Below are 25,086 nucleotides of genomic sequence, written 5' to 3' on the forward strand. Positions count from 1 at the left end.
ATATGAATTCAATAAATAAATAAATATAATATTGTCTGCACTGGCTGGCAGCAGCTCTCAGGGGTTTCAGGCAGGGCTCTGGCTCGGCCCTACCTGGAGATGCCGAGGAATGCACCTTGCACCTTCTGTGCGCAGAGCAGATGCTCTAACCGCAGTGATTTCCAGGAGGGCAATAACACAATTTCCAGATGTCACAACTCTCCTGAATGCCTAAAGAGCAATTTCACAGACAGCCTTGGGAAGAAGTATCTTCATTGGGCAAGTCTAACATGCAGGCTGTGTTCCTCAACCTCGCATGGCCATCCAGTATATCCTTCCGCCGTTGACATAATTAATTGCCCTGTGGCTGATCAGACCCAAATGGTCCTGGGAGCCCAGTAACTCCCAGGAGGATAGCTGCCAACTTAGATTTGGAAATAAGGGATCAGCAGCCAAAATAAGGGATTTTCAGAGCACAGGTATGTTCAACTTCTGAGCCCCTCCGAGCCAAAGGCAGAAAGCCCAGCTAGCAGCCAAACAAAGCCTCAAGCGGTGGTTCCCACAGCACAGCAACCCAGCAAACGGGATGCAGCAAGGAAAACCACCGTCACCCCTCCGCTGGGAAGCGCTGAGCAATGGTGAGCTCCCAGGCAATGCAGCTGATTTCATTGGCACAAGGCATGCAAGCTCCACCCCCTAGTCGTTCTTAGACTCCTTATTGGGTGAGCAATGCAGCCAAGCAACACAGTTGGAGCCTCCCTCCCTGGCTGGCAGGGAGGGAGGGAGGGAGGGAGGGAGAGGAGCTGCTTCCTTTGAAACCCGGGAAATTTAAGGGACATCATCAATAAGGGACAGCAGCGGGACCCAGCGCTGGGATAAGGGACTTTCCTGCCAAATAAGGGACGGTTGACAGCTATGCCCAGGAGTGACCAGCCAGAGTCACCCTGCATGCCTTGCAGCTCTGCTTTTACACTGAAGTGGAATTTTAATTCTCCATGCACACTTCTATGGGTTCCCCCTCCCCATGTACTAGACTTGCACCCACTACTAGCCCAGCTCCTAGTAACATGGCTTCTTACCCACCCTTTCCCAGCACAGCAAGACTACGGTGCTTATTTTAATTTCATCCTTGTATTACAAAATTACACTCAGGATGTCACATTTAGCAAAATCACAAATTTCCCTTCTTGTATTGGATGTAAGTTTTTAAAGGCTTAGGTCTTTACATGGTAGCTGACTACAGCCATGCAGGAATGCCATCATTTAAGTTGCTTCGGAGACAAGGCAGATTGCAAGATAGTGTTGCTGTGGTGCCTGTAATACAGCCCTAACCAGTAATTCGGAGTACATGCGGCCATTTGTTTAGCCTGAAATTACTGCAGGACTCCTAAGTGAAACATGTAATTAACTCACTGTTGATGTGGTTAGCAGTCTTAAGGCTAGGATTGAACAGTATCCATGTAATTGCGCATGAACACAACTGTTGTGCCTAACAATACTCATGCCAAAGTAAGTACGACTAATTTCAGGTACCACAAAAGTTTATTTTCTTGTCGTTGCAGAATCAGGGCAACTTCACACATCCACAAAGAGAAGCAAATATGCAAGATCCCTGTGTTCTGCTGCATGGAACCAAATAGGATTTGTGCATCCACTTCTCAACATTTGTGTTATAGTCATTTGGGGACGCAGGTGGTGCTGTGGGTTAAACCACAGAGCCTAGGACTTGCCGATCAGAAGGTCGGCGGTTCGAATCCCTCCGACGGGGTGAGCTCCCGTTGCTCGCTCCTCTCTGTGCAGCCTTCCCAAATCTGCTCTGGAGGGTTCAGAGGGGGTGGCGTGGGGATCAGATTTAGGGGGCATTTGGGGCAGGTACAGGGAGAGGAAAGTCTGTTGGTCAGCCAAAAGTCCTTGCAGTGATGGAAAGGGTGATTTGAATGCTGCACTCTAATCTGGACCCACACTTCACCATGGGCTGAGCACCCAATTGAATTGAGTCAACCAACATTTCACCATGCTAAAAAAGTTGTAAGGATTGGTCTAGGGAAATCTCGACACTTAGTTATTGAGAAAAGTTACATATACCTTTCAGGTTACATTGGCACTTGTGTTTTGCAGGTGTTAAAAAGAATTCACTGCAGCCTCCCTTTAATCTTATGTTAACTATATTACAAATTTAAAATATTTTTGAAGTGCTTTACTTTACTTTCCATTCTTTTTCTTCCAAAAGAATAATTAAAATAAGAAGTGAGGTGATGAAGTTCTAATTGGCATATGAAAGAGCCAACAGTAAAACTTTAAGCCTCTTTGTAGCTGCTAGTTTCAAAGAAGATCTGCAAGGGTTGTGCAAACACCAGTGGGAATTTAAGAATCCTTTTAATAAGAAAGAAAGGTAGTTAACATTTACCCCCAAAAAAGAAAAGAAAATCCTAACCCAAAACATTTGCAGTATTTGTACATGTATGTCAGCAGAGCCTGAAGAAATTTTGAGCTGAGCCTTCAATTTGATTGCAACTATTTTAGCGAAAAGAATGTAATTAAATCAGGAAAATAGAGGTTTGCATCTGCAAGGGACACGGGTGGCGCTGTGGGTTAAACCACAGAGCCTAGGACTTGCCAATCAGAAGGTCGGCGGTTCGAATCCCCGCAACGGGGTGAGCTCCCCTTGCTTGGTCCCAGCTTCTGCCAACCTAGCAGTTCGAAAGCACGTCAAAGTGCAAGTAGATAAAATAGGTACTGCTCTGGCGGGAAGGTAAATGGCGTTTCCGTGTGCTGCTCTGGTTCGCTAGAAGCGGCTTAGTCATGCTGGCCACATGACCAGGAAGCTGTATGCCGGCTCTCTCAGCCAATAAAGCGAGATGAGCGCCGCAACCCCAGAGTCAGCCATGACTGGACCTAATGGTCAGGAGTCCCTTTACCTTTTTATACAAAGTTTTGAGAGCCATTATGAATTAATACTCCTTTTTTCTCTTCTGTTTGCTTTTCTACTAAAGGCAGAAACATACATGGGGCTAACCTCGCTTATAGGTATGGCTAAATTTGCTCCACATGACCCTCTAACCAGGATGTCAGAAAAGGTGCATTGCTTGAACCAGCTCCAAAAGGAATGCAAAAAACCCCCAATCTCTAAAGATGTCCTCACTTAGAACAATATTAAATTTTCCATGTTTACTTTGAACATGTGGTGGGTCTCTTTATTACTGCAATTCTATGCATGCCTACTCAGAAGTTCCATTGAGTTCAATGGGGACTATTTCCAGGGAAGTGGGTGCATAACTGCAGCCTAAATAAAATAGCTTTCTTGGCTTTAATACATTAATGGCTTCATTGATTCCTTGCTTTAAAACACAGCACTAAGAATTTTGCTCAGAAGTCAGTACAGACCTGGAGGATGAATGGAATGCACTCCCAAAGTGGCGGTGAACAGCCACACTTTCACACCATCTGAAGCTAAATGTCACCAAGGCACTTCACACAGTATATTATGAATGGCCTTGAAGGTTAGAAATGCAGCATGAACAGACAAATATGCAGACAGTTATTTATGCAAGAACTGGTTTCCACAAAATAGGAAATAAAATGTACAGCTGTGATATTTGTACATGCATTTTATCATGGAACTTTGGAGTGTCAGGCATAGCCCTATTGGCTTTAGCCCAAACGTAGCAGAGTTTTCCTGCACAGCGAAGAAGCTAGTTGCGGCAGTAATGACTAGTCAGCTAGACTCAGAATAACTATTTACAGGATTTATTAAAAGGAAAAATAAAACCAGCAGAGTTTCTGCATACAAATAAAAGCAAAATAAATCCTCTTTCTTTCTTTCTCTCTCTCTCTCAAAACCATACACAGCACTTCTAACTCCTAACACACCTCACATCAAACTGTGCTAGCAATCCCTAGATAACAGAGTTGAGTGCTGCTCGTTAACCAATCAGAGCGAGTAGTTTCTAGGTCAAGCAGACCTGGGCTTTCTGCCAAGAGTAAATTGACACCAGCTGGAGTTAATTGGAGAAGCTAGAATCTGCAAGTTTCCCACGAGAACCAATTAATAGAAACTGAAACCGAAACTGAACACCCCCCCACAGATTCTGCTGAACAATTAACACCAAATACACCTATGTAGGAGATCATTTTTCCAGCAAACCTAAACCCTTGCACATTCGCTTGTTCTTTACCTTTGCCAATGGTTTAGTTAACACATCTGCTACATTTTCTTCACTTGATACATAAGTACAGGTGATTACATTGTCTTGTACACAGCAACGTACATTTTGGTATTTTACAGAGATATGTTTGGAACGCGATTTGAAACCCTCTGTTTTACTTAAGGTTATACAAGCTTGATTATCAATGTAAACTTGTACTGGTTCTCCACAATTTACATTTAAATCTGCCATCAAATGCTTGAAATAAATCACCTCGTTGCACAATTCACTCAATGCAGCATACTCTGATTCTGTTGATGACACACTTACAACGTCTTGCTTGCGCGACCGCCAGCTGATTAAAGCTCCACCGACCATTATGACTAGTCCTGTGACAGATTTTCTATCTGGCAAATTTCCCCAGTCACTATCACAGTAGCAACTCAACATTTCATCCTCGGAAGAATTTAATTGTAACATATAGCCAATTGTCTGTTTGAGATACCTCAGAACTTGTTTTACCCCTTTCCAGGCATTTAGTGTGGGTTTTGAGACCAATCTACTTAATATGCCTACTGCATAGCTAATATCAGGTCTGGACCACTGTGCTATATACAATAAACTTCCAATTACAGAGTGATATACATCAGGATGTTCAAATTCAGGACTCTCATCTATGTGAAGTGTTTTTATGAAACCTGGATCCATAGGCACCGCTGCCCCTTTGCAATCCTGCATCCTGTACGTAGTCAGTAGTTGCTTAACTTTGTTCTGCTGACTAATTAGGCAGCTGCCATCTTGGGCCCAGCACACTTCCAACCCTAGATATGTCCTAACCGGGCCTAAGTCTTTCACTTTGAACTTACTGGACAATTGCTTGGCAAACCTTTTAGTTTGTTTATCTGTTTTGCAGGCATACAATACATCATCTACATAAATCAGACAAAATTCTTGATCACTGCCTGTACCACGTACATAAACACAATTGTCAGCTGTACTCTGCTTGAAACCAAATGACACTAAGGCCTCATGGAAACATCTGTTCCAAGATCTTGCAGCCTGTTTGAGACCGTATAGAGCTTTGTTTAATTTCAACACTCTATTGGAACCTGTCTCATAACCAGGCGGTTCAGCTAGATACAGGTCTTCTGATATTGATGCATGTAAATATGCAGTCTGAATATCAAAATGGTTTAACAGGAGTTTTCTCTTTGCTCCAAGCGTTAGAATCAGCCTTACACTGTCCCCCTTAGCAGTAGGGGAAAAAGTCTCGTCATAATCTTTTCCAGGCCTCTGAGAATATCCTTGAGCCACTAAACGAGCTTTGTATTTGTACTCTCCTGTCACCAGAGGTTTAAGTTTGTACACCCACCTGCAGCCTACAATCTTTGCCCCCTCAGGCGCTGCTACTGGTGTAAAAACCTTGTGCTCATTCAGAGAGGACATCTCTTCCTCCATTGCCTGTTTCCAGCGCTCTGCCTCCTCTTTTGGTAACTTTAACACCTCCTGAAAACTCTTGGGTTCTGCACTTACACTAAACACATTTGCAGTATCTGGGGAAAAACGCACTGGAGGCACTCCTTTGTTTTGTCTTATAGATCTTCTGGGAGAAAATTTTTTCTTCTGACCCACTTTCCTCCTCAGAACTACGACCTCTCTTTTGTTGCTTAGCAACTGGTCTTTGGCTAACTCCACTTTCTTGAGAGCTCTTATCTGAACTTTCCTCCCCCTCAGACTCTGACTCCCTGAGTCTACCTTCAGAGTCATGAAGCTCCTGGGAAGGTTCAAACCAAACCTCAGTATTGGCATGTAGTCTCTTCCAGCCACTATGTTCACAAAAACTGGCATTCCTGGAGATCACAATGCCGTTTGTCCCTTCAGCAAAGCGGAAACCTTTTCCCAGCTCCTGGTAACCAACAAACACTAACAGTTTGGTCTTAGGATCTCCCTTCTTCCTCATTTGTTTCGGAATTAATACCCAGGCTTTTGATCCAAACACATGCAAATGGTCAATTTTGGGTTTTTTCTGAAACAATTTAAAGTACGGGGTTGTACCTATTGTTTGATGAAAGAGCCTATTTTGGAGATAACACGCGGTGAGCATGCTCTCCCCCCAATAAGACATGGGTAAATCAGCATCATCAAGCATGGCAAACATCATATCTTGTAAAGATCTGTTTTTTCGCTCTGCAACGCCATTCTCCTCTGGGGAAAAAACGTTCGTTTTTCTATGCCCAATGCCACGCTTCTGTAACCAATCTCTAAAAGCATTTGACATAAATTCGCCACCTCTGTCCGTCTGAATCCTTCTGAGTTTAATGGACAGAAATCTTTCCACAGATGCCACCCAGCCTTTAAACTTAGTGAACACGTCACCCTTATTTTTCATGGGAAAAACCCAAGAATAACGCGTGGCGTCATCCACAATTGTTAGTGAAAAGCGCGCTCCACCCCTGCTTACAGCAAATGGACCAATTACGTCCATGTGAACCAGCTGTAGCGGTGACTCACTAACTCTGTCACTTCTGGGGTAAGAGACTCTGTGGGTTTTAACCTTTTTACAAACATTACAATCAAGGTACTTGTTACAACTCTTTAAATTACCCCCATCAGCCAATTCAGACATTTTTAGTACACTTTTCCAGCAAGCATGCCCCATTTTCCTATGCAATAAGTGCACACAGTTGTCATGTATAGCTTTGTTATTCACTGCAGGCTGAGATTTACTGACTACTGCTGCAACTTGAGATCCTGCTTTAAGCCAAAACAAGCCTCCCTCTGACTTAGCAGTGCCTAAAATCTCACCAGCCTTCTTAATAATGCAACTGTCTCCTTCAAAATACACTTTAAACCCAGCTTTTAGCAAACAATCTACAGACATCAGATTGCTCCTTAATGAAGGCACACAAAGTACATTTTGCAGGCATTCACGAAGACAAGGAACAAAAACTGCACCCCCCGAAATCACTTCGGAAGTACTTCCGTCTGCTAAAGCCACCTGGCTGCGCTGTGCTGAGTTCTTGGAAACAAACAATTCATCTGAATTTACGATGTGGCGAGACGCTCCCGAATCGACCACCCAGACCGCTTGTTTCTCATCAGCAATCTTGACCTCGCCGGTCACCAGCTGAGCCGACTGTTTTCGTTTGAAGAATTTCTTTTTACGCTGCTGCTGCTGCTGATCTCGTCTCTGCTCCTGCACCGGCAACTGAGACTTGACCAACTCCGGACATTGTCGTTTTAGATGCGCTGAAGACCCACATCGGAAACAACGCCTAACAGCAAACGCTGACTCCTCACCAGTACGCTGCTCTTGCTTCACCTCTGGCACGGCATGAGAACTCCTTCCAAACCGTCCACCAGTAGAAGCCTCTGCAGCCACCGACCTTTCTTGCCTCTTCTGCCATTCTTCAATCAAACGCCCAGTAACGTAACTGACTGATAAATCACGCTCCTGTATGCCTTCTAGAGACAAAACTAAATTGTCCCAGCTTTCCGGGAGAGAACTCAAAATAATAGCCACCTTCTCCTGCTGGTCTAATGCACAGTCTCTTTCCTGGAGCGCAGCAAACTTTAGCTGTAAACTGTGTAGGTGTTCCTGCATTGTAACCCCAGGCTGTAACATTGCCTTGTACAATGCCTTGCGAATGAACAGCTTGGAAACCGCTGTCTCACGCACATGGAGTTCTTTAAGTGCTTGCCACACACCTCTAGCTGTCTTGATTCCCCTCACATAGGGCAACTGGGAATCTTCCAGCCCCAAGACAATTGTGGCCCTTGCTCTTTGGTCATTATCGAGGTCTTCATCATCAGGCTTCGTAGGAAACTTACTCACCACTTGCCAGAGACGATCCCTCTGCAGCACTGCCTGCATGCGTTCCGACCACAGCAAGTAATTGGAGTCATTCAGACGCTCAAAAGCCATCTGAACTGGTTGTGAGGCCATCTTGAGAGCGATGTCCCTGGAACCCGGAACCAGCTACTCACGACCACCGAGAGAGAAAACAGGAACCACAGCACCCAGCACTCACACGCTGCAGCTGTTGTCCTTCTGTCCGCTGCGTCACCAGCTCACCACGGTCAGGAACCAGCCAGAAAACAACAACTTCTGGAACTACTGGAACCAACGCTGTTGATGCTGACACCACCGCAACTCAGGCTGGCAGCACAATGCCCATAACCTCATGGAACTTTGGAGTGTCAGGCATAGCCCTATTGGCTTTAGCCCAAACGTAGCAGAGTTTTCCTGCACAGCGAAGAAGCTAGTTGCGGCAGTAATGACTAGTCAGCTAGACTCAGAATAACTATTTACAGGATTTATTAAAAGGAAAAATAAAACCAGCAGAGTTTCTGCATACAAATAAAAGCAAAATAAATCCTCTTTCTTTCTTTCTCTCTCTCTCTCAAAACCATACACAGCACTTCTAACTCCTAACACACCTCACATCAAACTGTGCTAGCAATCCCTAGATAACAGAGTTGAGTGCTGCTCGTTAACCAATCAGAGCGAGTAGTTTCTAGGTCAAGCAGACCTGGGCTTTCTGCCAAGAGTAAATTGACACCAGCTGGAGTTAATTGGAGAAGCTAGAATCTGCAAGTTTCCCACGAGAACCAATTAATAGAAACTGAAACCGAAACTGAACATTTTATGCAATTTTCTGAAAGGGAACAGCTTTTTACAGAAAGGAATAAAGAGATGTCTGTTTATCCCTGTTGGGTTTCAGAAATTGAAATGCTTACTTACCAGACTGCTAATGGTGGCATTAACTAGTTCAAACCACTTCACAGTACTTTCAGGTACTAAATCATGTATAAGTCAAAGACCTCTACCCTGCCCCCCAAAAACAACCCTGACCTGCAGATTGAGAAAAACCATTAAAAAAAATATGCAGCAGCCAAAAAAATGATAAATTAAAGTTCATACCCATCAGTATGTTTATTTCCCTCCCTCCAGATTGTTCTAGCCTTCTTTACATAGCTGCCTATTGGATGGGTCAAATTTACATAAAGAATTCAAAGTCTTATATAGACTTTAGGTTAAGGATGGAGAATCTGCGACCCCTTAGATATTGCTGGGCTACGACTGCTATTATCCTTGACCATACTGGTGTCAGAATCTGCATTCGACTGAGCTGATAAAGCTCATCTTCTGGAATCGCCCTCCGACGTGATTAACGACCTGAGCCTTTGATGAGGCCTCTAGGCACATTCCCATTCAGCAGAGAATCAAAGCAGCACGCGGAAGTGATGAGATTTATGGCTACACCACTATGCTTTATTTCTTACTACACAGACAGAAAACACATCCTCTCTCTGTGAAAGCAGAGAGCAACTGAAACAAACAAAGGAACAGGAAACCAGTAACGTCACATCCGTCTCCCGTGAGACTTCCAACAGCCTGGAATGTCTCTGGAATGTAAACAGAGTCTTGTGACTCTAAAACACTGCACGGCGGCAAACAGAAACTAACAGCTGGCTGTAGTCCAACAACATCCAGAAGGCCACAGATTCCCCATCCCTACCATTAGGATGAAACAGGAAGTAATTAATTATACTTGGTACCTAAGCTCATTGGCAATAATAGAAAAAAAATGTAGGTTTGCTTATCCGTAACAGCATTTTACCCCCTCTAGCAGAGATCTTAAACGAGCATCACTAATCCTGGTATTGGTTACCTGTGCTAGTATTTTTTTCAGACCTGTGGGGGGCGGGGATTATGCATGTTTAAATAACACCTCCAGTTATATTTTTTAAAGATATGGCCCTGCTATTCTATTGTCTGTCTGTCAATGTGCTACTATACCAGAGTATCCTTTTGTCCTGCCTGCTTAGTGGGAGCCCAGTTCCTTAGTGGCATAGCAACACACACACACACACCTCACACAGAATTTCTGCTGGAAATTATCCTCTTACCACACAACATTTCAACAAGTGAATGTTCTGTTTGGATGGATTTGGGTCCTCTATGCAAGGTCAACTGCAAATAGTGATTAATTCAGATCTGCACCACCATAGAGGAGCTTTGCAGAGAAAACGCCTTGAGTACTGAAAGCACAAGCCCTTCACACAACCTCCTGCTCAATATACAAACCCCAGATCTAGAACAGCCCCATCAAATGACTGTCTCTGCACCTGATTATAGACCTCCAGGAAGGAAAGGAGTGCTTGGCATGGCGTCTACCCTTCAGTAATCAGTCCCATTGTCAAATGCCTCTTCTGGTTAAGAAGCTTCTCCTTGTGTGCGATAAAAATCTACCTTCCTATAACTTAAGCCCAACAGGTCTAGTCCTGCCCTCTAGGGACAAACCTTTGTCCTTAGAACGCGTTATCCATGAGACCTTACATCTTTTCTTCTGCAGGCTAAATGCTCCTAGTGCTTTCAGCTTTTCCTCGCAGCACTTTTGTTTTCCATATCCTACCCAGACAGTATTCATTGCCCTCCAGGTTGTCATTATATATTAAATATTATATTATATACAGTGGTACCTCGGGTTAAGTACTTAATTCGTTCCGGAGGTCCATTCTTAACCTAAAACTGTTCTTAACCTGAAGCACCACTTTAGCTAATGGGGTCTCCCGCTGCCGCCACGCCGCCGCTGCACGATTTCTGTTCTCATCCTGAAGCAAAGTTTTTAACCCGAGGTACTATTTCTGGGTTAGCGGAGTCTGGAACCTGAAGCGTATGTAACCTGAAGTGTATGTAACTCGAGGTACCACTGTACGGTGGTACCTCGGTTTAAGAACAGCCCTGATTACAAAGTATTCAGTTTGCAAACTCCACAAAACCGGAAGTAGTGTTCCGGTTTACGAACTTTACCCCGGTCTAAGAACGGAAGCCGAACGGTAGAAGGGCACCGGCGGCGGGAGGCCTCATTAGGGAAAGCGCGCCTCGGTTTAAGAATGGTTTCGTTTTAAGAACGGACTTCCAGAACAGATTAAGTTCGTAAACTGGGGTACTACTGTATTATATATTATATATTCCCTGCCTTTTCCCCTGACAGGGGCTCAAGGTGACATACAGATAAACTAAGAACAGCTAAAACCCGGGGAGGAGGGTTAATTAAAAAACAATTAAACATTAATAGAATTAGAACTTTAGATATAAAATATCTATTAAAAACATGCAACCACAACAAACTCACCGCAGTACCAGTCCCCTCATTAATAGCAGTCACTCCCCAAAAGCCGGTTGGAACAAAAAGTTCTTCACCTGCAGGTGCAAGGACAACAAGGAGGGAGCCAGTCTCTAGCTTCTCTAGGGAAGGAGTTCCAAAAAGTCAAGGAGGAGCCACTAACAAGGTCCTCCTTCTTCTTAAAGTGTGCGGCTTCCAGATTTGCATGAAACCCTTTACCACCACAGACTCCCTCCTCAATGCTGATCATCACCTGACAGGAAGAGGTTGGTGGTGAGATATTAGATCTGCCACAACAATAGCAGGTCTGTTGTAGCTCACCCCCTTTTAACCTTGGCTGCATGGCATGATCCAAGCAACACACTCCCTTCCACACCCACTGTTAGGCCAAGTGTTTTGACTGCTTGGGTTGCTTGTGCAGTTAGGCTGGTTCCTCTAAAACTCAGTTGCTAAGCAGCAGTTACCAGATATCAATTCTAAGTAATCACAAATGTAGATTACTGCTGTAGAACTTCCTCCCTAGGGCAGCTCGTCAGGTATCGAATATTAGCTCTGAGTAGCTACAAAAATAAGTGTAGTTTGGTGCTGTAGAAATCTCTCCCCATGCCCACTCACATCATCAGGGTGACCATCTGTCCTATTTTACAGGACAGTCCCTCCCACTTGAATGAGTCCTCTATTGTAGGGCTGCGCAGGCTGAGTCTGGTGTAAAGTACCATAAGAAAGGAAAGCAAGAAGGCATTTGATATTGGCCATTAGCAGTGAGCACCTGAACAACACCTGGCCATAGTCTTCTTCCCCACAATGATGAGATGGCTTGCATTTCTATTTAAATGATGGCCATTATTTCTAAAAGTATTTCTAAAATTTTAATGTATTTTTCATCTTTGTTGGAAGCTGCCCAGAGTGACTGGGGAAACCCAGCCAGATGGGCGGGGTTACAATTATTATTATTATTATTATTACTATTAAGCCTGGGCAACCTTGAAGCAAAACCAGTGTCCTTTGCTGCCCTTAGTCTCTCAGAAGGCTGACGGTTCAGAAGGGTCTTTAGGGAGCAGTCCTGGAACTCTTTTATACAGCTCTTTTAGTCTATGGTGTTGGCCATCTTAAATTGTAATTAAGTATTGATTTTGATGTTTTCCTGGGCTGCCCCCAAGGGCCCTTATGGTGATAGGGCAGGATATAAATCTAATCGACAAATTAATGCCAGAATTTAAATGCATTTTATTTCACACTAGCAAAATGCCTGAAAAGTAGTATGTGTGGAGGGAACTTTTTATAAGGGTACAAAACACCCTTTTGGGTTCTGTACGCATTCGGGGGGGGGGAGGGGGGTCCCTCTTGTAAATGTATAGATGCCCCCTCCATTTTTACTTGGTGTTTGGACACTTGCTGTTTTTTTCCTTAGATCCCACAAACAAAATCTTACACCTGTCAGTATGGGTCAGGCAGGTTTTGCTCCCATCACAGCAGTATCCTCAAGAGTACATCACCTTACTTTTCTTCACAAGAGCAAATGAAATCATTTAATTTCTTTAAATTGGGGTGGTGGGGTGGTGCAGGGTGGGATAGACAACCTATGAGGCTGAGGCAGCATGGCTACTGGGTGCTATAGTCATTTCTGGAAAGCCGCAGGTTCACCATCCACCCCATTTTAAATGAATACCTAAAACAAAAATTGCTTTCTTCTATTTCGAATAGCTTATTCCTATTAAATTCATCATTGGGAATGCACACAATTCCTCTGAACAAATTTCTGTTTACTTAAAAGCACACCTTCTCTAAGACTTTTTCAAAAGTCTGCACCTTTTATCCAGGGTTCAAAATAGAGCAGACTCTACTCTCCATGAATTGCAAGGCACTTCTAAAAGCAGCACAAAGAGCAATTTGGTCTTAGGAGATACACAGTGGGACTCAACAGGATGGGGAGCTGAGTCACAGCCGAGGTTTAACTGCCGAGTAGTCCCGGCTCTCGTTCTGTCCACAATGCACAATTATAATTATGCAATTAATATTGCATTGTGCAATATTACGAGCATTCAGGGTGTCTGACCAAAGAGAATAGTTGTCTATTTCCCACCAAAAAGGAAACTTTAACAGCTCTCAGAAGACTTAAAGCAGAGCATCTTTATAGGAGTTACTTACATTTGCATGCCACCATTTCTACATGTCACTGAACACACCAGGTTTAATTATGAATTAAGATTTACCATTTGCCATGCATGACAGCCACTACTCAAAGGACCCCGGTTATATGAAATGGATGCTTGATAAGATTTATTCAACGTAGCAATGCAAGATCCACAGGGCAGTGGTTTTTTAAAGGAGCTAAACCAGTTCTCACTAATAGAAGTACGGCATTAAAGTGACACACCCAGGCCAAGAATCTGGCGTGTACATGTGACTCTTTCTTTTTCCTTTCACCTTCTAGAAATCTGCAGCAAACTGTCATACACAGTTCTTTTTTGCTGTAGGAAGCCAAATGCTCAAGGACAGGAATGACAATAAATGCCCAACATTAGAATAAATTTTATAACAGCAGTGTGTACTGGGAAGAATTCCAGAAGCCGTTCTGAAAAGTGCCAAGTCATTTCCCTGTCTGCGTGATCAGGGAACCCAATCTCTCTATACAAACTTGTTACTTTTGCAGACATTCTTCTGCTCTTAACACTCTTTGGACAGCTGAACCCGAACCATCCATGATGCTGTGATAGGAATTTTATGGTCTTAGATATATGGTAATGTTCATAACTGCACATACATGGATCAACACAGGAAGACCAACCTGGAACCATTTTGATTCCTAAACTGACCAAATCCTTTCTCTGCAAGGTTAAACTGGAAAAGCCTCCCCATTGTCTCTTTCCTCACAAATCCTGTCTCAAGAATATGCCTGTTTGAATAAGGTGTGAGCCTGTGACCTGGCCCAGGAAATAAGTATTTTACCACTACAGTACAAAAGAATGGCCAGGCTCCCCAGGCAATCCAATCAAGTAACTTGCCAGACAGGAGATAAACTGTGACAGGAGAAAAACAACATTAGAATTTCTGTGATGTAGGTGGGATGTATCTGAGGGGTGGTCTTAGGTTACACCCCTTCTGTGATGTATGCATAATGTTTCTGGGGGTGGTCTTGATCTAGAGAATGGGAATTTCAAAAGTCTTTATAAGCCCTTGCACGGCATTTTGGGGGGGGGGGTCCTCTTCCTCTCCTGCGTGTGAGGGGAGCACCCTGTTGCAACAGATTAATAAAGATCAAGCTTACTAGCTGCTTTGCTTCTCAATATTCTCTGGTTGGCCTCTGTTATTTTCTCCTACCAATAGGGAACCTATGTAAGGACTCTAGGATACACTTTATTCTGCCGGAGAATTAGGTTATGTGGATCTGGGCCAAAGAAATTACTTCATTATTATGCAGAGTTGCTAGGTAGTTAACAATGGGCTATATGGAAATGCTAGATAGCTAATAAGCCAAGCAGAATTCATAATTACATATACAAGTGCGAGGGAGAAACCTGCTGAACTAAGCTTCAGGCAAAGATAAAGAGCCCGAAGTGAACGAAATGCGCAACTTAACATAAGCCAGAGCTCTAGGTGATCTCAAACACTAAATATATAACAAGCTGATAAACCCCATAGAAAAATATGCTAAATACCCTCATATCACAAAAATGTATTCTGCAGCTTGAGACCCAAATCCCTCTCCCTTTATCAGCCTGCCTAGAATCATAGGGGCCAACTCCTAGGGGATGAGGGGCCTTGCCCCCCTAAAATATTTGAGGGGGCCAGCCCTCCCCCCCCAGAGTTGATGGACATTTGTAGGGGAATCGTAGCTATGTGTTATAATCCTCACTTGTTCTCAAAACGCACACTACAGTATAGTGATCTGAACACTGGTATTGCTTCAAAGCTGTAGCACTTGATTCTGAGTACAGTGGTACCTCGGGTTAAGTACTTAATTCGTTCTGGAGGTCCATTCTTAACCTGAAACTGTTCTTGACCTGAAGCACCACTTTAGCTAATGGGGCCTCCTGCTGCCGCCGCGCTGCCGGAGCACAATTTCTGTTCTCATCCTGAAGCAAAGTTCTTAACCTGAAGCACTATTTCTGGGTTAGCGGAGTCTGTAACCTGAAGCGTATGTAATCCTGTAGCTTGAAAGCCTCCATGGACTTTACTAGACAGTAAGCACACAGTTCTGGGATGAAGGAGGGTCGAGGATTTGGTAGAGCACCAGGGCAGGAGGCCCAAAAAGCTGCTTCACTCTCCAGCTGATTCACAGCAGATTTGAAGCAGACAGAAAATGAGCTGCCAAGTAGTAGACATAAAAAGGACCTAGGGGACTTAGTAAATCACAAGCTTAACATGAGTCAACAGTGTGGTTCAACAGCAGAACTAAAAGGCTGGATGGCCATCTGTCATAGATGCTTTAGTTGAGCTTCCTGCATTTCGGGGGGTTGGACTAGATGACCCTTGGGACCCCTTCCAACTCTATGACTCTATGATTCTTTGACTGTGCAACTCCCAGACACTTGTTCCCTGGAAGCATGCATTTTAGAGCTTAAAAATGAGAGCTCTGTGATCAACCAAGTTACTGAGGGAAGGCAGTTAGACAGTAGAGCAATACCCTACCCTGTTTAATTCTGTTCAGCTAATTATAAAGGTTATGGCTCACAGGCCCAATGTTCCTCTGCAATATCCTCACAGTGACAGCGATAGCTCAGACTGGTCTCCACTACACGGGAACTTGGACATGTTTGAGTTTGGGAAGGCAGCACAGGTTAAGCTGCAGTGGTCACACCAGTTGACTCTGGGGTTGCGGCGCTCATCTCGCTTTATTGGCTGAGGGAGCCGGCGTACAGCTTCCGGGTCATGTGGCCAGCATGACTAAGCCGCTTCTGGCGAACCAGAGCAGCACGCGGAAACGCCGTTTACCTTCCCGCCGGAGCGGTACCTATTTATCTACTTGCACTTTGACGTGCTTTTGAACTGCTAGGTTGGCAGGAGCAGGGACTGAGCAACGGGAGCTCACCCCGTCACAGGGATTTGAACCGCCGACCTTCTGATTGGCAAACCCCAGGCTCTGTGGTTTAACCCACAGCACCGCCTGCGTCCCATACCAACAAAAATAGGGAGCTTCTAAATCCACCAGAACTCTTCATCAGGCTTCTGTTAAGCAAAGTGGAAGAGTGGAATGAGGTGGAGCAGGGAGGAAAACTGCCTTGGAACTGAAGCCATAACATTTATGTCTGCATTGGTCAAAAAAATCAGAAGGGGCATGATTTTGACCCTGAGGGAATTCCTGAGAACTAATTATGAATCCACGGCACTGCATTCCTTATACCCATAAAGCTTGCCCTGAAAGATTTTATTCCATTTTATTTCATTTTACTAGGTCAGCTGCTTATCTATTAGGCCGTATTCTATAAATGCCTACTGGAAATTGTGACTGGCTCTCAGAATTAATCCAGCGCTCTGTCATCACTCAGTGGAACATTGCCTCTTTTACAAGAGATGTAAAAACTCTGCACTAGACGCCATTCTAGTCATTAATGCCTGGAATCCTGCCCTTAGTCAATGTGCTTTATGTTCCTGAGTGACAGCTTGGCTGCTTGTTCTGCAGCCCATCTGCTTGCATGGCAACTTGCCACCTTTGCAAGGTGATCTAGCTTTAGCAGAAACAGAACATCAGCCAGAGGGAAGCGACCTGAGAAAAGCCTGCCTCCACCTTTGGCATAAAGCACATCCATCCATTCAAACTTTCTATGGGCTTATGCCAGTAGATTTGCAGCACAAGAGAAACATGAAGCAACAGGCACAGCTATGATTTATATTGCAATTGTGAACCTGCCCAGAGAAATCAGCTGGGAACAACTACTTGCTTTACTGACATTTTTTTTCAAATCATTGTGCATTTATTTTCTGATTGCAAAGCTCATCCTTAATGTTTCAAGTCTATTTCGGATTCTTTAAAAATGTGAATATTTCGTAGAAAGTCAGTGTGATGGCCTGGGAATCCAATTCAGAGGAATCCCAGCCTGCACAGGAGTCCCCGCCTCCAGGGCCAGCTGAGCTGGGGCAGGACCTTGGATCTGAAGCGCCTGCACCTGTGCCGGATCCTCAGGAGCAGGCACCAGGTGAATCCACCCTGGATCCGGAGGCAATTGAGGACGCATTGCCTACAAGTGCACCTCTCCCAGCCCTGTCAGGGGAAAGTGAGTCTCCCCCTGGGTCCAGTAACCCACCAGCCTCTCCTGAGCTGCAGAGGCTCAGGACAGAGAGGCGGAGGGAACTGGTTTCTCCCAGGAGGAGTGCTCGCCTTAAGGCCAGGAGAGGCGGGTCATCTGGGGGCCGGGACTGCCCCTGGTCTCAGAGAAGATAAAGGCCAGTCAGCCCAGTCCCAGGTTGCAGGAGCAACGTCGTCCAAGAGCTGTTTCGGCCAACACCCAGTCCTGTTCCCCCAGAGTTCCTGTCCTTGCCTGGCTCATCGCTGTGGACCCCGCTTCGCCCGTGGAGGACTGTCTGCCGACCCTTGACTCAGGTCCTGGACCTCGCCCCACGGTAACCTCCCCCCTGGACCAGCACAGGCAGATATGTTATTAGAGTGTAGGAGAACCAACCAAACAGATCCCATGTCTTCCAATATCCTGCTGGACCAAGTCTTGAGCTCTTGCTGGTGGTCTGGGATGTAAAATGTTACAGAGGTTAATGTTTCTGCAGCATGTTTTCTGCTTTGTAATTTCATTAGTGACAATAGATGGGTACCAACTCCAAATAAAAATTCGACAGGCTTGGCAGTTTCAAATTTTTAAGCTTTCTTTACTAAAAACATGTCAAATAAATATGCTAAATTACGTAGATCACCCTCTAGGGCCATCAGAAAAATTCGTAGTACAAATTACCCTGTGCAAATCAAGTTGAAAAGGAAAACCTTCCTATTCAAAGTTTTCCAGAAAATGTACATCATTTGCTCCTGCTCAGTAAAACTGTCTTTCATCTCAATTCTGCATTTGTTATCCCAACAGGAGACTCCACAGAAGGCAAAATCCAAGTTTACCAAGTTCTAAGCAGAGCTGTCTTTCCCATAGGGTTTAGTGGTGTGTCGCACCAGGGCGCTGGCCTCTCAGGGGCGCCCCAGCAAGGGGGGAGCTGCGCGGCTTTGCCGGTAGCCTCCCCTTTCCCTGTATGCCCGCCAGCTGCGCCCCGCCAACCATAAGGCTGGAGGGCGTGCAGCTTCCCTCCCAAGCCTCTGTGGGTTTCGCTCTCCTCCCGAGAAGGCTTGGGAGGGGCGCAACTTCACTCTCAAGCCTCTGCGGGCATCGCTCTCCTGCAGCGGCATGGGGGAAAGTTGAGCCCTCCCCCCGGATGGCTGGCAGTGCGCAGCTACGGCCACCCCAACACTATCCATGGTAATTTGGGGGTGCCAAATTACCCCCAATGAGGTGATTGGTAAAAAGGAACTTGAAGCCCATTATATAGCCTTTCCATGCTTAGCTAAGCACCAATACCAATATAGTGGTAACTCGGGTTAAGAACTTAATTCGTTCCGGAGGTCCGTTCTTAACCTGAAACTGTTCTTGACCTGAAGCACCACTTTAGCTAATGGGGCCTCCTGCTGCCGCCGCGCTGCCGCCGCACGATTTCTGTTCTCATCCTGAAGCAAAGTTCTTAACCCGAGGTACTATTTCTGGGTTAGCGGAGTCTGTAACCTGAAGCGTATGTAACCCGAGGTACCACTGTATACCCTGAGTTGCCAGCTGCTCCTTATTCCAGGGCTCCCATCACTGCATTAAACATATTTTAAACTTTCGGGCAGGGGGGAAGAATCCAGACCCAGAAGCTGGCTGTGTCCCTTCAAGCATCTCCTTCTGGCTCAGACATGCAGAATAAATATCTCTATCTCTATCTCTATCTCTATCTCTATCTCTATCTCTATCTCTATCTCTATCTCTATCTCTATCTCTATCTCTATCTCTATCTCTGTTAAAGGCAAGGAATGCTGCTTTTCACTCTGGTGATGCGCAACAGTATAGAGAAGCCAGAGCCAAATTGAAAAAGGGCATTAGGAACGCCAAAGCTATGTACTACCAGAGGATCGAAAAACATTTTGAGAGCTCCGACCCTCGTCGAGTATGGCAAGGCTTGCGACAAATTACAGGGCAAAATATTAAAAACGAATTGGCTAGCAGCAGTGCGCACCTGGCTGATCAACTGAATCAATTTTTTAGCCGCTTTGAGGAGGGAACTGGAACTACCGTCACTACAGCATTGGCCACCAGCACATCATCAGAAACTACTACTGATAGACAACCATTTTTATTACAGACCTATGATGTACAACGTGCCTTTCGGAGCATTAACATTAGGAAGGCAGCTGGACCAGATGGAATCATGGGACGGGTTATTAGGGACTGCGCTGCAGAATTAGCTGGCGTATTTACGGACATTTTTAACCTATTCCTGGTGCAGGGTTTTGTCCCTACCTGCCTGAAGACATCGATTATAGTGCCAGTCCCCAGGCAGTCAGTGGTGGTATCTCTCAATGATTATAGACCAATAGCCCTAACATCTGTCGTTATGAAATGTTTTGAGAGACTGGTGCTAGATCATATTAAGGCTGGTCTTCCATCCACTTTAGACCCGTTCCAGTTTGCATACAGAAGAAACAGATCTACTGATGATGCTATTTCCATCGCTGTCCATACTGTATTGAGTCATCTAGAACGACAGGGAACCTACGCAAGGCTGTTGTTTGTGGACTACAGTTCTGCCTTCAATACAATTCTGCCAGACAGGTTATTTCTTAAAATGACCAATTTGGGTATACATCAGAAGATCTGTCTGTGGGTAAGGAATTTCCTGACTGATAGGCCGCAGACAGTGAGAATGGGACCTTACTATTCTTCTACTCTAGTATTAAGCACAGGAGTCCCTCAGGGATGTGTGCTAAGTCCCTTTCTCTATTCCCTGTACACATTTGATTGCACCCCACTGTATAAGTCCAACACAATCATCAAATTTGCGGATGATACAACAGTGGTGGGGCTCATCAGTGAGAACGATGAGACTGCTTATAGGAAAGAAGTACAGGGGTTAATTCAATGGTGTAAAGAAAATAATCTTATGCTTAACACCAAAAAAACCAAAGAACTCATAATTGACTTTAGGAGAAAGAAAAGTGTATTTTTACCATTGCACATAAATGGCGAGGAAGTGGAGAGGGTTGGTAGTTTTAAATACCTGGGCATTTATATCTCGGAGGACCTCTCATGGACTGCAAATATTAATATGGTTGTGAGGAAGGTGCAGGGGAGGTTGTATTTCCTGAGAATGCTCAGGGGACTGAATCTATCCCAGCACCTACTTCTGTCCTATTATCATAGTACCATTGAGAGTGTCTTAACCTATAGTATATTATCGTGGTATGGGAGCAGCTCTGAAACGGATAAAAAAGCTTTACAGAGAACAATTAAAATTGCCCAGAATGTTATTGGGCTCCGACTACCAACCCTGGATGAGATCTTCACGTCTCGCATTTTGAAGAAGTCACATAATATCCTGAGAGATCCCACCCATCCTGCTCACAACTTCTTTGAACTATTGCCTTCGGGCAGAAGATATAGGACAATGAAAACACGAACCACACGCCTTCTGAATAGTTTCTATCCAAGAGCTCTGATTGCACTAAATAATGATCTCAGGGCCAGTTGCAAGGTTTAGCAAGCAGAGAGTAGGAAGGAATGAGATAGGTTTTAGGTTATGTTTTAGGTTTTAGGTTATGTTATGCCTTAATAGGTCATGTTATATTCTGGATTATGTTATGTTTTATAGATTATGTCTGAATAGGATGAGAGTGTCGGAGATACGTGCAAATGTATATGTGAACCCGGTCTTTGGGTGGGTGTTTGATTTTCGTTGTTGTGTATACTGTGTATATACGGACAATGACAATAAATTTATCTATCTATCTATCTATCTATCTATCTATCTATCTATCTATCTATCTCGCATCCACATTTCAGGCTCCTGAATCATGAACCATAGCCATACATATTACTCCCCATATTTCCACAGAATATGTGCAGTTTCCTTTAGTCCAGACATTGCAGCATTTCCCTGATCATGGAAAATGTCAACCCTTCTGTTATCACTCCTAGCAAAAACGCAAAGGAGACAAATTGTGCTGACTTTGTAGCATGTGAAAAAGATGCCAAAGAGTTAAACGGTAGCAAGGAACATTTTTTTTTGCCGAGAAAAGATAGAGTAGCTTGAATACTCAAATAACTTCAGCCATGGGGATAATATAAATCCTATAAGAAGATCAAGAGCAGCCTAGCTGGAGTCTAAAGACATTTTCCTCAGCATTACGATCATAAACTTTGCTTATCTTGAATGGTACATGCTGCGCTATTTGTATGCAGCTAGAGCTTGCTGGGTTCTTTTTGTTTAGCCGCACACCTAATCTTACCTCAAACTTATTTTGATTTACTGGGGCTCTTTTCATCAGAAATTATTTTCCAAGGCTAAACAAGAGCTATTACACCTGTTGCTGTTCCACAAATGGTGATCTTGCAACAAGAGTATTAATTCAAAACAACCACTTCCTACTTCCTTTTTTTTAAAAAAAGGAGTTGCATAACAGCAACAGTTTGGCGTCCCATTTGTCAGCCGTGTCTCAAAGCAAACGGCTCCTGCAACAGATTTGACACTTGCAAGAGACATGCTTTGGGTTTTTGAAAATTATTTTATCTAAATTAAAATCTTGCCCTATTTAAATGAAACACGGGCTACAGCCCCTTCCAATCAACCGTTCTCTAGCTTCAGACTAGCCCGCTGAAGTATTGGCTGAATGACTTTATAGCCTCCAATTTGTTTCACAAAAATCCAATTAATATTTTCAGCAATTATAGCAATTCCCAATATCCATAGCAATAGTATAGCATAGTTTAACAATTCCCAATATCCATTCTTCTGAGACTGTATGGGATTTCATGCTTCCCATTTCTGAGGTCTCACTAGTATGATATATATACCCCTATTTTCTGGTCACATCACCATAGGCAGAACAGATGGCTTTTATTTGAAGCACATTGTCTGGATTCATGTACCTGAATTCTGAGGCTTGGGGGGGGGGGCAAGGCTCAAGGCAGTTTACAGAAAAATAATAATACAAGAAAGAAATTATCAACAAGGAAAAAATAACAATAATAATTTAAGACTTTCAGAAAGTTAAAATAACAATATAAATTTAAAACAGATTAGAACTCACAGCAGCTTTCTAAATATACGGGTAGGCATTTCTAAACAAAAAAGTTTTAGCAGGTGCCAGAAAGGGTGCATTGAAGATGCCTGCTGGATATAAATAGGCAGGAAGTTCCCAAGTTTAGGTGCTGCCACACTAAAAGATGGAGTTCCTACAGATGCAGAGCAGGTATTCTGTGGCACCAGGGCTGTCTTAAGCATATGTGGCGAGCCCAGGTTGCCCAGTCCCAGGTGTACAGGAAGGCGGAGCCAGACAACCGCCTCAGCATCTCGCTGGCTCGGTCGCCCCCAAACTTGCGGCGCAGAGTCGCCCGCAGCAGCACTCTGACCAATAGGCGGGCTCTTCCCCGGACTCAACTCTCGGGCCCTGGACTCTCGGCCTGGCGCCCCTGAAAGCCTGGCACCCGGGTGACCCGCACCCCTAGCTCCTATGGGTAAGACGGCCCTGTGTGGCACCTATAACACTTCCAGTTCCACTGATCGAAGCAGTCAAGTGGGTATATATGAACCTTTTGGCTTCAACCTGTCAACAGCAAGGCAAGGGGACTTTCAACTATGCAATTCTTTAATTGGATATAAATATTATAACATAAACAAACCAAGTCCAGGGGGGAAAACAACAACCAGAAACCAAACTAACCTCTTTATTCTTCTCTTGCTCATTTCCTCCCACATTTCCTTTCCTCCTTCTCTGAAGGAAACTTCCTTCCATATTCTCCCTGAAATCTTTTTCTTTCTTTCTTGATAATACCTTGTAACACAGGGACAGGCGGAAAAGGGCAAAGCCAGCCTTAAATTGCCCTTATAAAGAACCGGAGCAGATTCCCCAGCAAATGTTCTTAAAGAGAGGTCAAATCTAATTAATAACAGCAAGAGAGATAGGTTTTCTTCTTTGCGTGAAAACTGGAGCTGAGCCAAAATTTCTCAGGAGACTTTTTTTTCTGAAGCAAGTCCTGAGATTTTCTTTCACCCCTGCAGAAAAACAAAAAGACTACTTTACTGAATTTTCTTTGCTCATTCTTCACCTCTCATGCACACAATGCTAGAACAATGCTTAGAACTGAGGTGTGCAAAATGGTGGCCAGGCTGAATACACTGTTGCTGAGGTTGCAGTGACAACTTCAATATCTTTTCCTCTCCTGCTAAAGAAATTTTGTGAAATAGCCTCCCCAATTTGCCAGGAAACAGGGGTGGATAATTTTAAGAGGCCATTTGGGCACCATTCAAATACAAATTTTCCCATGGAGTTTTCTGATAACAGATAAACATTAAATACAGATATAAATATTTTACATAAAGTGTCTGTCTCCTAGGTTAATGAAGTAATCTAACTAACTAACTATGTGGAGTCTTGCTAAAATTAGTTTAAGCAGCAACAGCAACAAAAGTGTTTCTAATTTCAAGCCAGACTTTAAGGGCATGCAGTGCCACCTTTTACATATTTACTCAGAAATCTGTTCCAAGTGTTCAGCAGAGCTTGCTCTGAAGTAAATGGGCCTGGATCTGTAGCCTGAACCCTTACTCCTACAACATACAACCAGATTATAAATCATATTTACTCAAAAGTAGGTCCTATTAGGGATGCCATATTTTGAAGAGCAAAGAAGAGGACACATTTGCTGACTTCTACTTTTAACTATGGATCACTGTGATGAGTCTACCCATGAAAAAGAGGAAATGTCCTGGAAAAAGTAGACATATGGCAACCTTACCAGCCTCCAGGCCCAAGCAGTCTACTGTAGTAAAAAAATATAAAAAGGTTGCAATCCAAATTCCTGTACTATCAATATCAATAAAGTGGGCCTTGTTAAGATGAAGGTTGAAAAGCTGATACCCTTAGGCATATCTACATTACAAATTTAGACTGGTTTCAAGCCTATTTAACTATGATGCTGCTCACGGAAATCTAGACATTCAGCCTGAGCATCTTTCCATTCCTGTCCATAGAGGCTTCTCCTGAAATGAAAATAGCAGCTTGGGAGAGACCATTTTCATCAGGGAGGTGGTAGGCAGAGAGAATCAATCTCCTCCTCTCTCCACCCTCCTCCTGCAGCTGCTCTGACTGACTCCAAGGATACTATTTCCCCCAGAAATGTGCCATTTAATTAATTTCATGTCGGGTTTTGCTCAGCTGTATGGGAGTTACTTCCCACAAGAGGACTCAGCACTGCTGCCTAGGGCTGCAAAATGAGAGATCCTCAACATACCTCTTGCCTCCCTGATGGCTTTCACCCCATCCATTCTTCCCCTGATCCTGGCACCCACTTCCTTTTCCTGACTGCAGAAATCCAGGTGTAATGTACAGCAGAAGCAAAAGGGAAGCAGATGAGCCCTGTGGGAGGAACAGGTGAGGTACCTGTTCCCATAAGGCAGTGATGACGAACCTTTTAGAGACAGAGTGCCCAAACTGCAACCCAAACCCACTTATTTATCGCAAAGTGCCAACAAGGCCATTTAACCTGAATTGGTGCATAATCTGCAGTAGCTCTCACTACTCTGACTCCTATTTAGCCCTTAAGAAAGAAGTACAGTATCTGGTTACCATATTGCTTTGTATCTGGGGAATT

The 25,086-nt window shown here is 44.1% G+C and overlaps 1 protein-coding gene across 2 annotated transcripts in view; it reads right to left on the minus strand.

Annotated features, from left to right (window-relative positions):
- ATP2C1 (ATPase secretory pathway Ca2+ transporting 1) overlaps positions 1-25,086 on the minus strand; it is a 77,322-nt gene that overhangs the window by 50,849 nt on the left and 1,387 nt on the right. The window contains exon 2 of one of the 2 annotated variants that reach the window (XM_081164421.1): positions 23,160-23,491. In XM_081164421.1, coding sequence (XP_081020547.1) covers positions 23,160-23,231 — 72 coding nt within the window. In that variant the 5' untranslated portion in view covers positions 23,232-23,491. Of the gene's footprint in view, positions 1-11,334; positions 11,355-23,159; positions 23,492-25,086 lie in introns of those variants that run through there. The other variant, XM_081164423.1, reaches the window with a different exon arrangement.

The sequence above is a fragment of the Podarcis bocagei genome (genome assembly GCF_964188305.1).
Source record: "Podarcis bocagei genome assembly, chromosome: 12".
NCBI classification, from domain to species: Eukaryota; Metazoa; Chordata; class Lepidosauria; order Squamata; family Lacertidae; genus Podarcis; species Podarcis bocagei.